The 14,099-nt window shown below is 51.0% G+C and overlaps 1 protein-coding gene across 3 annotated transcripts in view; it reads right to left on the bottom strand.

Annotated features, from left to right (window-relative positions):
• The window catches only part of LOC122383537 (afadin-like), a 95,975-nt gene that overhangs the window by 15,623 nt on the left and 66,253 nt on the right, over positions 1-14,099 (bottom strand). The window contains exons 13-21 of one of the 3 annotated variants that reach the window (XM_043370050.1): positions 13,566-13,674; positions 12,499-12,644; positions 9,824-9,923; positions 8,833-8,987; positions 4,643-4,766; positions 3,115-3,264; positions 1,491-1,629; positions 1,034-1,152; positions 148-297 (exon numbers count right to left, since the gene is read on the bottom strand). In XM_043370050.1, coding sequence (XP_043225985.1) covers positions 148-297; positions 1,034-1,152; positions 1,491-1,629; positions 3,115-3,264; positions 4,643-4,766; positions 8,833-8,987; positions 9,824-9,923; positions 12,499-12,644; positions 13,566-13,674 — 1,192 coding nt within the window. Of the gene's footprint in view, positions 1-147; positions 304-1,033; positions 1,153-1,490; positions 1,630-3,114; positions 3,265-4,642; positions 4,767-8,832; positions 8,988-9,823; positions 9,924-12,498; positions 12,645-13,565; positions 13,675-14,099 lie in introns of all 3 variants that reach the window. The other 2 variants (XM_043370048.1, XM_043370049.1) reach the window with 2 other exon arrangements.

The raw sequence follows: 14,099 nt of genomic DNA, 5'->3' as shown, positions 1-14,099 counted from the left end.
CTCACATAGATAACTAGCCAACCAACGGTGAAAAATCATGTCGATCAAAAGCACAGAGCTACCAAATTCACGCCATCGCGCTCACGTCTTACGTCAGGCTCACAATATTCTTATATCAGCCGTCCTGAGCTCATATTCGTGCCTTACCTTGGCCGCTACAATGCTGAGTCCCATGCCGGTGTTGGTTTTGTGCAGTCGCAGCTGTTGGATGACCGGCTGTTCGTTGCCAAACGGAGGGACGCTGGCCAGGGAGCGAACGGAGAGAGACGACTGGCTGCGACTGGTCTGCTGCTGCTGCTGCTGCAACGAGGGGCATACAGTGAGGGAGTGATGGGGATAGCTGGCTGCGACTGGTTTGCTGCTGCTGTTGTTGGACAGGCCGCGACTCAGCCGTGCAACACAGAGGGATCAACACAGCGAAACGCAAGGAGGTCAGACAGAGAAACGGTTGGGTTTTTATTCTACCCCTAGAGACTCAATAAATAAAATCATCCAATAAAAGTCAACGAATAATGGAAAAGGCAAAATAAAAAGCTAAACGAGATTAAAATCACAATTGTTCCCTCGTATTTAAGGGTATGGTGGAGCTTGAGCTCTACATATGTATAGCCGTTTCATGTTAAACTGATAATACGGCAGAGAGAAGATATTCCGTCGTCGTACGGTTAATTTTCGACTCAATGCTCAGTCCCACTTCTCGTCAGCTCGACACGCAATACGACCGGGAGGACCATCGACTGTTGCTGGGCAGGATGGTAGGCATTAGCAGGGCTTCATCGAACCGAGGAAGGTCGACCAAAATCGCTGCAGGATCGAGCGTCCATCACTATTTACAGCGGTATCGATAACTAGAACAGTTATTTCAATTATACATATCATTACTGAAAAATCAATTAAATGACATAATAAATTCACATGGTAGCTTTACCAGAAATACTTAATGCAACCAAGCTAAAAGGCATCGAGCTGCAGCTACGTCATCAACGACTGTCATACACCACACTCTCTCTATTTCCCATCACCGAGCGCCCACCTGCAGTTTGGTAAGGTCCTGGTCTGTCATGTAGATGGTCCAGTAGCCCCAGCTGGTGGGCTGTTCGCTCATCCGAGCCAGGCCGGCGTGCTGCAGAGGCGCCAGAAACTCGGCCAGACCTGCGTATGAAGAGAACATATAGCGTGGTAAGCATGCTTTGGTCAGCGCATAAAATGCACTGCACTGTCTTCAAACTGCCGTCGCAAGGGAAACAAAGCCCATCAAGCCCAAACATTAAAATTGGGAGTTGCCATACCCTTGTATAGAATATCCACAAAACCTTCAGCAGTCTCCAGAAGGAAACCGTTATACTTATGTCACAAGACAACATAACTCATTACAAGCACTAGATATGCAGTATCCACAGCAGATACTAGCAGTCATCATGGCTCAGCGACTGATCCAAACTCACTTAATCAGCGCTAACACGATCGGTTAGACCGCCGCAAACACGTACCGTTGGGAATGCCTCGGACGATATCACACGAGTATCCGTCCTCGGGGAGCAGGAACGGCAGCTGCAGGTCCCTGTCCTCCTCGAGTCGCACCTGCCGGCCGTCCTGGCGAGCCAGCTCGTCCGAGGTGCCCTCGGCCATCTGAGGAAAGAGGGGAGTAAAAATTAACTCCCCATTACCATTCCAGTGTGAGGTATCTTCACCTAACGATCCCCAGTCTCTCGCAAGGAACTGTCATGTCACCGGGACCCCACCGTTCAAGGGAACGGTGGAGAGCTATGGCCAGGAATGCACTCCACCATTCAGCTGAAGGGTAGTGGCACGGAATATATAGTCTCGTCTGTCGTATACTATATATTCCGTGGTAGTGGTAGTGTAAGAAACGCCCTCATTAGCTGAGGGTGGGACAAGAGACAGAAGTATCGTCAGAAATGCACTTTGCCACCGGTGTAAAAGGTCACCGGTGGAGAGCAGTCAGAAGTCTTACCCACGAGCTACAAAGGACGGTAAGTAGTCTTTTTATCAAACACCATCACACTTATCCCGAATAAAGCGAGAGATTAAATGATTCACGTTACAGGTATACAATTTGATCGCAATGGCAGCTCTTCAAGGTGACACAATACTCGTAGGTTGGTTAAATGCGCATACTCAGCAACAATTAACAGTCGCCATTGATTGTTTCCACGATCGTCTACCCAATTGGTCTATACACTATACAGGATAATAAACGAACACTAACAAGCAAGGCGACTGTATGATGCTGCCGCTAACTCATATATTCTGACCCCTGCTCCTCCCACCCTCTCTCTGCTCCTCCGCTCTATCTCTCTGCTCACAGCGCGCCCGTGCGGCCCGATCGCCAGAACGCGGCCCATCCCAACTAATTGGTTTCCTTCGAAGATTAAATTCATTCCTAATGGGCCGAATTCTCGGCGAAATGGGCACATCACCCTATTGCAGTTCAACCGGCCGAGAGATTACATTAGGCCGCACCGTAACAGCACAGTGCTCCCTGCAATCAATCATGCCAGACTGAGAATAACAACAAATAGGTGCCCGTTCGAGTTCATCCTGGGCTAAAAGGGTGTTTTTATTCCCCAAGCGAGGGCTCTAGATCTTGAATGGCGTCAGTGCTAGAACCAAAATAGACCGCCGGATTTCCAGAAATACTGCTGTAATATTGCTGCATTTATTTTGCCAGGGCACCTCGTCCCGACAGAACATAGAACATACTTCACATCTTCGCATAAGGCGAGTGCTCACAACGTGTGCTCCTCGCAAATGAGTGTACATTCTGTGCTTGCTGAACGACGAGTAGGCACTCAGTTCCTGACAGATTAGTTCCCGGGTGTTCCCTGACAGAATGAGTGCTCACTACGTAGGACGGTTTACCACATATGAGTACTGAAGCTGAGTGCTCCTGAATGAAGATGGCTCAGTCGGAATATTTTCTACGGAAAAATGTTCTCACTCTTAGTAATTACTCACTATGATTGTCCTTCACGAAAGCCATCTGCCGCCAGTTTCGAGTTCAACTCCACAACTCACCACCCACCAAACTCAACTCAGCTCAGCTCAGCTCACTGCTCAGCTCAACCCATTGCCCAGCTCAGCGGGACTCACCCGGACGATATTCTCCACGAGGTCGGGCGATATGGCCGGCTCGTCGCGGGCCGGGCGATAGCGACTCAGTATCGCCCTGAGCTGCAGTGAGTTGAGTCGGTAGCACGAGCTGCTCACTACACTCAGCTCGTCCACTGTGGCCTTCGGCGCCTGCGACACAAACACAAACACAGCGGGTTAACAGACACGTACGGTAAAACGCGTGGAAAAAGTTTGGCTGACTAGGAGGTTACGGCGAGTCAGCCGGGAGGTCCTTTGCGCCCAATAGAAACAATGATTTATGATCGATATTAGCCGTTTTCACGACGGCCATCTGGTACACATTTGGTGCACATCTGGTACAGATTAGGTGCAGATTTGGTCAAATCAGGTTCAGTGTGTCTCTTAGCAGCTATCAGCTAGGGTTGCACTAATTGCTTATATGCCTGCTTTGTCATATTATCAGAGAGCATCATCGATTAAAACACTGAAATGAAAAGATATTTGCTGTAAAAGAAATTAGGTGCAGATTTGGTCAAATCAGGTGCATTCGCCGGATAGCCCGTCGTGAAAACGGCTATTATCGGCATCAATAGGCAACCGCGAATGTCCGTCCGATTTAGCCACATAAATGTGCCTTACACAATTCATTTCTATGGAAAGAAAACGTAGTGAGCTGCCACTAGGAGTTGTGAAAGTTCGAAACACACACTGTGAAAAGAAATAACACGTATGCACACAAATCCAGAGGAGACGGCAAGTCTTTTTAAGAAGTTATTATCCATATTATTTCATATTATGTTGCAGCAATTATTCTTATCTTAGCACCAATAGTGACGCGCGAATAAGTGTTTGCTCGAGCAGCATCTCCCGCACATCTACGCTTTTGCGAATGAAGTTAATTACACCGCGGAAGTATCGATTTACGGCTGAAGGCAGCGATGCCAATTTGTGCGAAACCGATCAGCCTGGCTCCGATGCCCTTTCGACTTCGAGGAAGGTGGACATACGAGTAGGATACGTCGACATACCGGAAGAAGTCGGCTGAATGAAACGCAAATGCCTGTACTGTGAGCACTAAGACGCGACTAATAGTTTTGCTTTTCAATAAGACTGCAAATATCTTGCTATTCTCGGACTAAAATCACGTCACAACGTGGGTACGTGAGATGCCTGTGAAGTACAACAGCCCTCTAACTCCCCCTGAATCTCACCACTCATTCAATCACTACGTTTCCATGACACGCCTAAATCGATTTAGCGACATTTCACGTGCGTTTTTCTCGGAAACTATTTACCTTATGCAAAAAAATGAGCGTATATATGGTTTTAGCTAGCACCTAATCCTATAGTTACATTTTTACATTATGCCTAAATGCTATGATGGAGCAAATCCATTTTTCAAAATCGGCTTAACTTGTGTCATGGAAACGTAGCCAATATCTCACAGTCAATAAATGAGCGGCCTGCACCGCCCTGCCCAGGTAGCAGTCGGTAGCCAGCTCATATCTCACCCATCCGCCCCTCTCTGTCACTGTAGGTATCTCACCGTGAGTAGATGAGCGGCCTGCACCACCCGGCCCAGATGGCAGTCGGCGGCCAGCTCCAGACCCTGCCGGTCGGCCCACAGCTCGATCCGACTCAGACGACGCTTCAAACGCACTCCCCATAGTCTGTGGACGGATACACCACTCGTCACTGGATGAAAACAAGCTTCAAACGAACTCCCCAGTCTGTGGACGGATACACCACTCGTCACTGGATAAAAACACGCTTCAAACGCACTCCTCACAACCTGTGGAAGGGTACGTGAAGTCAGTCACTGGATGAAAACACGCTTCAAACGCCACTCCCCACAGCCTGTGAGCGGAAGAAGCACTCAGTCTTTGGATGCAAATATTCAATGAACGGAACGTATCTAGTCGCTGAAATAGGCAGAATATATCGTGAAAGTCCAAAAAGCTAAAAACATGCGTCTCAATTGCTCACGCCTCGCTCTTAGCTAAACACAGACAATCACGAGCAAAATAACCATGAGGGTCTCTTTTACTAAGACATCGCAGCCTCGGCTCGCGTCGATGTTGTTTTGGATCGTTTGACTCAATATAATTCACCACCCCACAGCCAATGGACCATGATACTCTTTTTCAGCCCATTACAGTCTCACCAAACAAGGTTACGCCTATAAAAGTCACAACACCAAACGGCATAACATTAGAACTACTATTAACGCCGCACACACGACTGGTAGCTCGCCAATAATCGAGTTAGGAGCCACCCAATCCAGCCATTACACAATTCCGGAGCGCGGCGGTGCGCTGGGGACCCGACCACCAGCGCAGAGCAGACGTGCCGCGCGACCGACGGCGCGGCCCCACGCCAGTCCCGGCTCACACCGGGGAATTGGGGGTCGGAGGCTATGAAATCAGGTTATTATCGGCTGCGTGTGGAGCCGCCGGGATAGGTTTGGTGTGAGAGCATTAGAGGTTAGCGAGCTGGCAGTGGTATGCGCTATTGTCTCTAGCGTTATAAAGAACGACCAAATGATTCAGCTGGTGGCATGACGAATTAATCCCGCCCCGAGAATACAGTCGTACCGATCGAAGCGTACAACGCGCGCGCACTGAGAAGTCGCTCGATCTACAGGCTACCCTGTGCATAGCGGTATGATGAAACTTCCCACGCATGACTAACATTGCTGTAACTTTCCTAGACACACGAAAAGTGCTTGAAATGAAATGCCTTGAAACGTAGCTAATGTGAGAGGCCTTTTATGAAGTCAGTTTATTGACTATAGAACCATTGGATGATGATGTAAATAATAAACCAAATTATTACAAATGCATTCAAATATATTCAAATAATTTGGTTTATTATTTGGGTCATTCCACGTCAAATCGATCAGAATTTGGTACTTTCGACCCCTGCCCCTTTCGATTTCGATGAAATTTGGTATGCTCGGGGTGCCTATGGAAGGCAATCTATTCAGCAAGTTTTAGTCCTGGGTGACCTCTGAGGTCAGAGTTATGGGTCATGAAAGGTCAACGATTTTTGCCGACATTGCGGGATTTAAATGCCCATTGCTATGTAAGTAAGAGTGCGGGGAAGCTGCGGTAAGCGCCATTAGACAGGCAATGGATGTAGGTTTTATAGAAAATTTTATATATGTCGGTGACCTTTCAATGACCTTTGACCTGACTAGGTCAAACCGGGTATTTTCAACTTTGACCGTGTTCTGTACCTCAGATGTTTACGAAAAATTAGCAGGAGATGTATCATAGTATTGACAGTAAGTAAGGTAAAAAATATTTCTGGGGAAATTCTAACTTGTAAAGAAATAAATCATCATATCAAGCCAAACGCGATATACGAAATATGCCCTGAGGCTATTTGACGAATCCCGGCTAATTTCCCGCCTCTCGTTGGCCCGATTGGGCTACAATTTGGTATGCACAATACACTGATACCCGACCCGAGGTTGATACCCGATTTTAAGGTCCTAGGTCAACCGGTGACCTCTGAGGTCAGGTCAAGTGTCCCAAGGCACGGTTCGGTTTTTGGTGAATAACTTCGCAAAAAACGGCCGCAGAGCCGCGATTTTGGCAGCATCGTGTTCGCCTTGCTCAGGCGCGTCGAATGATATACTTTTTGTTTGGGTGAGGTCAACTTAGGGTGTTGACCTCGGGTCACGGTCAGGTCAGCGCCCCCAGGTCACGAAGATGGTCGAAGGAGGTCATATCGCATATCATTCGATTCGGCTGGTCTTTCTGAGTCCATTGCTGGCTTTCCCGACTCGCTAGCTCAATTTGATCGGGAGTTATTGACGAAAAACTAATATGACCTTGACGACGTCATGACGTCGTCAAGTCATACATCATCATCCAACCTGTCATGGATACTCAACATTTAGAACCATTATTATTGTCATACTGCCATACTGATACCTACTGCCATGGCCTCTCACACAGCCTCTGGCTGTGGCGTGTGTTCCCGTGACGTTCCAGTCCCGCTCTCGTTCCCGCACAATGACCTGACCTCTGGTCGACCTTGGATCAATTCGGTCCCCTCGATCGAACCTGATCGTGCCCGCGCGCCCGCCGGCGAGCTGGACAAACAGTCGGTCTGCCCGACAAACAGGGTTCTCTGCGGTGAATAATTCGGAGACGGGATGGCTCGATACCGACCGGCAGATTGGAGCTCGACGACGACCGACCAGCCGACCGCGACCGATCGGATTCAGCTAGCCAGCCCGACCGACCGTCTGACCGACCGACCGACCGACCGACCGACCGGCCGACCACCGGCAGATTGGAGCTTGACCGACCGACCGGACCGAACCACCGACCGACCGACCGACCGATCGGAGTCATACCGACCGAACACCGACCGTGGCCTGGCAGACCGGCCGACCGACCAGCCAACCAACCGGCCGATCAGGGTCCAGTTCATATAGAAAAGCCAGACGGCAAGTGTCACTTTTCCAAAGTGCCACTTTTCAAAAGGACACTTTTGGTAACATTGGTGCAGGTGTGTAAGGGTGGCTATATGAGCCCATCTGTCGGGTCGCCCTTTCCGATAAGTGTCCCTTAGCAGCAAAGGGGCTCTATATGAACTGGGCCCAGACCCCGACCGACCGTCCGACCGCCGACCGGCTGATCGCAGCTCAACCGGCTGACCTACCACGGCCCGAGCGTGCGGCGGCGGTTCCCCCGAGTATGGCAGACACGCTTCAAGCCGCTCCCGCACGAGCGGCAGCAACACGTGACTGGGCCACCGCGCCACTAAGTTCATAAGGTGGGAGGAAAATATTTGCAGTGGCTGTCATAACTCCGCTAACAAAATATCTGGCGACCGTCGTTCTTATTTAGCCTTTTTTTAATCATTTGAACGGCTCATTGGAGAACTGATACCAGTCTGACAAGGACGCTTACATACGTATTATGCAATACTATAAACACTACGTGCTAATACAGTTTTACTTTTTGATGTCTTCTCAAACGCTGATAGGGCGCTATCTAAATTCTAGCTCAGCTGCCTGCTAGTTGGCATCCAAATGTAGCGTGGAACATCATTTTGCACTTTGAGTCTATTCAGGCTGCACTGCGCTGTCTGCCTGAATTCATAAGGTCCTCAATCCATACCCTATACTATTCTCCCACTCCAAAGCTCAACACTAGCTTCCCTCCCAGGTACCAGCCATCCCCCAGTCTCTCTGCGCGTATCCGCAGCAGCGTCGACCGTCCACCAAGCCCACTTCGTATCGCTTCGCCGTGCCGTCCGGCGGGCGAGCCAAAGCGGCTTACCACTGGTAAACCGATACGGCGGCTGGCTGCACGGCACTAGTGCGGCTTCTAAGTAGCGAACTGGCCGGTGTGGCCGACGGCAGGGACGGCAGGCAAGTGCACTTACAACTTTTTATGGTGATCTGATAAAATATGATAATATGACAGCAAAAAAAAGATGTAAGGTGATGATATCCTTTAAACTGAAGTAAACAGCGCGTACTGGGGCTGAGAGTATCAAACTGAAGCTTAAAATATTGTCTTAAAGCAATCACCGACCGATAGCTTTCTTGTGCCTTTACGGCGAGTGAATGAATCCATGCAAGCATCCTCTAGTTAATCATGATTTGTGACGACGACTATCACTAAATGCCCCTTGCCTCCTTCCGCTCCTCCAGGCTTCCTTCCCACCTCATATTCACAAACACTGTCTCACGGCCCAAACGCAGTCACCCACCTGCTGCAGTAGTTGACCGGTCCGTTCGTCACCACCCGGTTAAACACACTCATGTTGATGTAGTGGAAGAGCTGTGAGAACAGCTGGATGGTGAGCGCGGCGTTCACCCGACAGCGCCGCAGCAGTGCCATCGTGTTACCCAGGATACTGAGTATCTGTACAGAGGGGAAAGAGATGTCAGCCACTAGGATACTGAGGATACTGAGTATCTACCGAAGGGGAAGGAGGCGTCAGCCACTAGGATACTGAGCATCTGCAGACTGGGAACACTAGGAAACCGATGTTAAACACTAGGACTAACACTAAGATGTCAAACACTAAGATGTCAAACACTAGGAAACCGAGTATCTGTCGAAGGAGGAGAAGCAGTCAAACACCGAGACACATGGCGTATGGCAGGGGAGCGGCTGCCGAGCTGCTATCATGAATAACAGCCCAACAGAACACTGGGAGGGTGATTGCGGCATTGCATTTATGACAGGAAAGCGAAGCAAGTCGGACGAGCACGAAATGGGAAAGCTTCCCGGTGATACTCGTAAACAAAGGGAATGGCTATTTGCCTGACAGGTAAGTGAGAAATACGGCCTCGTGCTTTTGGATGTTCAACGTAGGTAAGAGTAAGCTGGAATCCCGGGTGCCACGGGCACGGAAGAATTCAAGGCTAATGTCAGTTCAAGGCATGCCTAGCTTTCAAGGTTAACATGTTTAGCCGTGCTGATCAATGACCAATGACCATAGCAACAGCCGTGGGCCCCAGGTGCGTTGATTTGGAAGTTGGGGACGCCCTAGTAGCCGGAGCTAATGCTCTTAGCGCTCTCATTGATCAGCTGAATTCCATCGGGATCAGCCCGTAATCAATCATAACTTCAGACAACAGCTACCTCGGAGTCTACATAGTTGGAGCCGTGTTAGTGACAGCCGAGGGCACAGAGTCAGGATATTCAATCACGGCTCGTCATCCCCTCCCTCCCTCTCTCTCCGTCCTCCTCACCTCTGCCGTGGTTCCTTCCTCTTCATTGGCATCATCTCTATCCTCGAGGAACAGGCTGATCGAGTTGACCAGCTCGCCCTGCACACACTCCACGAGATACCTGGAAATAGAGAGGCGCAGGCTATGTCAAAACCAGCCGAGTGAGCGGTAACAGAGTAGCACCCGCCCAAGAAACTTCACGTCAAACCCAGCCTGGTACCCAGCAGGAGAGAAACTGCGTCAAATACAGTTCGGCACAGACACACTACATCAGGTACCTGGCGACAAAGGACGCCGTCCACGTCAAACCCAGCCGAGTACACGGTGTCACAGCAGCAGCAGCCCGCGAGACCCCACGTCGAACCCAGCAACAGAGAAACTGTGTCAACTACAGTTCGGGGCAGGCACACTCCATCAAATACCTGGCGACTGGGAGGGCCATCAGACATGTCAAACGCAGTCGAAGGACACCGGGTTCCGACAACAGAACAACGCAACCGTGAAACTCCATGTCAAATTCAGTCCGATACAATAAAATTCCCAAGGTACCAACCTAGCAGTGGCAAGAGAGGGACAACAGCCACGTCAAACCCAGCCCAGACACACCGGGTTCTCGACAGAACAGCTTGACCGTGGGAATGTATCAAACTCAGTCCGACTCAAACACATTACCACAAACCCAGCAACAGAGCAGCTTAGACTGAGCATTCGCATTCACCCCGCGTCAAACCCAGCCAGACCCTACCCCATCAGACACCATACGAGCTCGGGCAGGCAACATGAAAGGGACGCTAAATGACGATCAGCGCGGCTCGTCTGTTCGCTGATAGCGCCGCAATTCTGGGGACGTGCTCAAAGGCTGTGTCTCACAGGAAAAGCGCCGGTCTACCGTCCGCTTATAGCATCAGGCAAAGACACCGTCAGACCAAGACACCTGGGCCGGGAGGCCGCTGGTGTGCTCCGATCGATACGTGCCAATACTCCAGACGAGTGGGCGCGAGATCGTATTGCAAGGCATGCCGCTGAGGACATGCACGAATTGCTACGTGGGCCGTAGAGAGAGGTTATCTGCTGACGGTGCTAATAAATAGTTCATTTAGAGCACGATTGCTGGGTGGCGCCAACCATGTCGTCTCTCACCGCTGCAGCACCGCTGGTCTTATCTATCTGCCCTTCAACCTTCACGGGCCCTGAGCCAGCGGCACTGCAACCAGTCACGGAGCAGTTCATGGCTGCAACTGGCATCGAGACTGTTCCAGAACGCCCGGCGGCCAGCCTCCAAAAGACCTGGGACGACATCGCGTCAATTGTCACCGCTAACCGCCTGATCGCCGGAGCCAATCAGATACATCGCGCTCGTCTCGGTGCTGCTTGTATGCCGCATACTGCAGCCTGGCTGCAAGCACCTCCAATCCCCAGCCTGGGACTGTACATTGATGATGAGACCATTCGTATAGCGGTAGCCCTTCGACTAGGCCTGCCCATCTGTGAGCCCCACCAATGCAAGCTATGTGGATGCTCTGTGGACAGGCTGGGACACCACGGCCTATCATGCAAGAAGAGCGCCGGTCGCTTCCCACGGCACGCAGCCCTAAATGACGTCATTAAACGAGCACTGGCGAGTGCGGGCGTACCATCGATCTTAGAACCTGTGGGGCTAGACAGAGGAGATGGAAGGCGCCCCGACGGGCTGACAACGTTCCCCTTCAGTGCCGGTCGAAGCCTCACATGGGACGCCACGTGCGTTGACACGTTTGCTGAGTCACACGTGGTGAAGTGTGCAGTGGATCCTGGCGCAGCTGCAGCCGTCGCCGAGAACCTGAAGCGCATGCGCTACGCCAGTCTCGCAGACCGCTACATCTTCACTCCAGTAGCAGTAGAGACTACCGGCGTAGTCGGAGAAGCAGGGTCAAAGCTGCTCCGGGATATCGGAGGTCGGATTTCTGCGGCGACAAAGGACCCCAGAGAAGTGTCCTGGCTTCTACAAAGAGTCTCGATAGCGATCATCCGGGGAAACTCCGCCGCTATCCTCGCCACAGCCCCTCCTGACGCTGGTCCCCATCACGTTGGGTGCGTCGCAGGACGGACGTCTGGCCAGGCAGAAGAGTCTGACTCAGCCGTAGACGCCGAAGTAGCTCCACCGGCTTCTTCATCAAAATCCAGCGTGTTTGGCCAGCTCATCGAGAATGGGAGAAAGCTAGCCCCAAGCGACTTCGAGGTTCCATGGGGCGAAATATTTGGTGCAAAACCAAAGCACTGACGGAATATGAGTGGTAGTGTCTAATGTGTCATCGAAATGTACCTTGTGGTAAAATACATCACATCGTTTTGACTGTAAGTGTACATCAAATAGCAAGCAGACGTACAAAATAAAGGCAAATAATATAACTGTCCAGCCGGAGGATTGGGCTACCGCAACCGTTATCACAAAGCAGGGTAAGATGATTCAAACTCCAACAAGGTGCAACAACAGATAAGGTGCCAAGCTTCTGAAATGCATTCAACAAACAGCAATTCACTTGAATACCCCACGAACAAGATCAACTACCGCTGAACCCATCTCACCACTTACTCAAACAGCTAGGGCTCTTTCATCACATCACAACACGAAACAGCCTCCTCCTGTCCGCCGGGCCGCCACTTAACTGGCCTGAAGGCGGTCTGGACAATCTCTGCCCGGGTCGCCACTGACTCACCTGAAGGCGGTCTGGACACTCTCCGCCAGGATATCCTGCGCCAGCACGCTGTACGGACTGATGTGCCGGTCCTGTTTCAAAAAGTGCAGGTACTCGGAAGCGTTCGCCATCCAGAACGCCAGCGAGTTGGCGTCGTGTCTCCGCGTCTGAAGAAGGGGGGGGGGGGCACGTCAGCTGTTTACAGTTAACAAAACATTTCACTGACTAGCTTGACTAACGAGCCCCAACTAATGGTAGGGTTAGAAGCAGTCTGAATAATTTGATCCACCTATGGTAAGGTTAGCAATTACGACCTGTGGAACATCGACTGGGCAGTGGGCATACGTACTTCAAGACAATGTGAAAAACGACCAGGAATCTTACCTTGCATCACATTCAATCAATTTACCTTCAACGCACATTGCAAACCTGTCGAAACATCTCCTCTTGACAAAAACCGAGAGAGCGCGGATTGATTACCTGCCGCTAGCCGGACACAGACACTTGCACACAGCGTTTTTGTCCCGCTAAGGGTCTCGGTGATGGAGCCGTGCGCCGTGCCGGGCGACGGACCGGCTGGCGACTGGCGCGGCTCAGTCAGGCGCAGGGATTGAGCTGGCGACCGGGGCTAGCTGGGATGGTAGCCGGAGCTGGCCGGGATAGCTGGCCGGGGGAGAGCGGTCTGAGAGGACGGAATTGATGGAGACAGCCAGTGCCTGGAGTGCGGAACGGAGACAGGGTAGCAGAGGAGACACCCAGGTGAAGACATGGCGGTATTTGGTAAAGAACGCCGGTGTTGGGTAAAGAGGCTGCACCGTGCATTACTACCGCCATTTTAATGGTACTAGTAGAAGGGAACACTTCGGTTAGATAGTCAAAGTGGGAAAAAAGAGAAAACAGTGAGAGAACGATGTGAGGAGAGGAGTGCATAGGAGATGAGATGACGGGGGTCAGAAAGAGAGGAGACGAGACGAGAGGAGTGGATCTAGTCTGTTCGGATCACTGCCACAGCTAGGTCACATATCACACGGTGACAGCACCCACCCGCCAGCACTGCAGTGATATGCATGACTGCTACGTAGACCCACCTGTATGACGTCCTGCACCATGGCCGACACCTTGGCCAGCACCTCGGTCAGCTTGGTGGCCCGCTCGTCGGGTGTCAGCTCGCTCCGGTAGTGCGTGCTGGCGCGGAACCTGAAGGACAGGGCGGAGAGGTCAGGCAGACGCCGCGTGTATATGCGCGCACGGTACACCTACAAAAGTTCCAGACAGGTCAGATAATAGCTATACGATCAATGACGAATTAGTGAGAGGTGGTCGTCTTCAAAATGCTTTATGCAAACCTACACATTCGTAACACAAAACTTCATGATCGTGTAGGATGTGACATAACTAAGTTATGAGCTACGCCCTCATGACCTAAGTCCTCGGGACTTCCAGCATGCTTCACAAGCGCTGTCATCATAAGGTGAGCTTGATTCCATGATCTAGCGCATGCCAATACCAGCAGTACGATGTTCACGAGGTTAAATACGGGAAAATACATCTTTATTGACACCACCTTTGTTTGCCTTTAGCATTGTCACTATACGGAAGCCGACAGCGCTAATAGCAGTCAG

Source organism: Amphibalanus amphitrite, unplaced genomic scaffold (genome assembly GCF_019059575.1).
Source record: "Amphibalanus amphitrite isolate SeventyFive unplaced genomic scaffold, NRLGWU_Aamphi_draft 000166F_arrow, whole genome shotgun sequence".
Classification (NCBI taxonomy): domain Eukaryota; kingdom Metazoa; phylum Arthropoda; class Thecostraca; order Balanomorpha; family Balanidae; genus Amphibalanus; species Amphibalanus amphitrite.
Note: the sequence above shows the minus strand (reverse complement) of the source record. Positions and strands in the feature narration are given on the sequence as shown.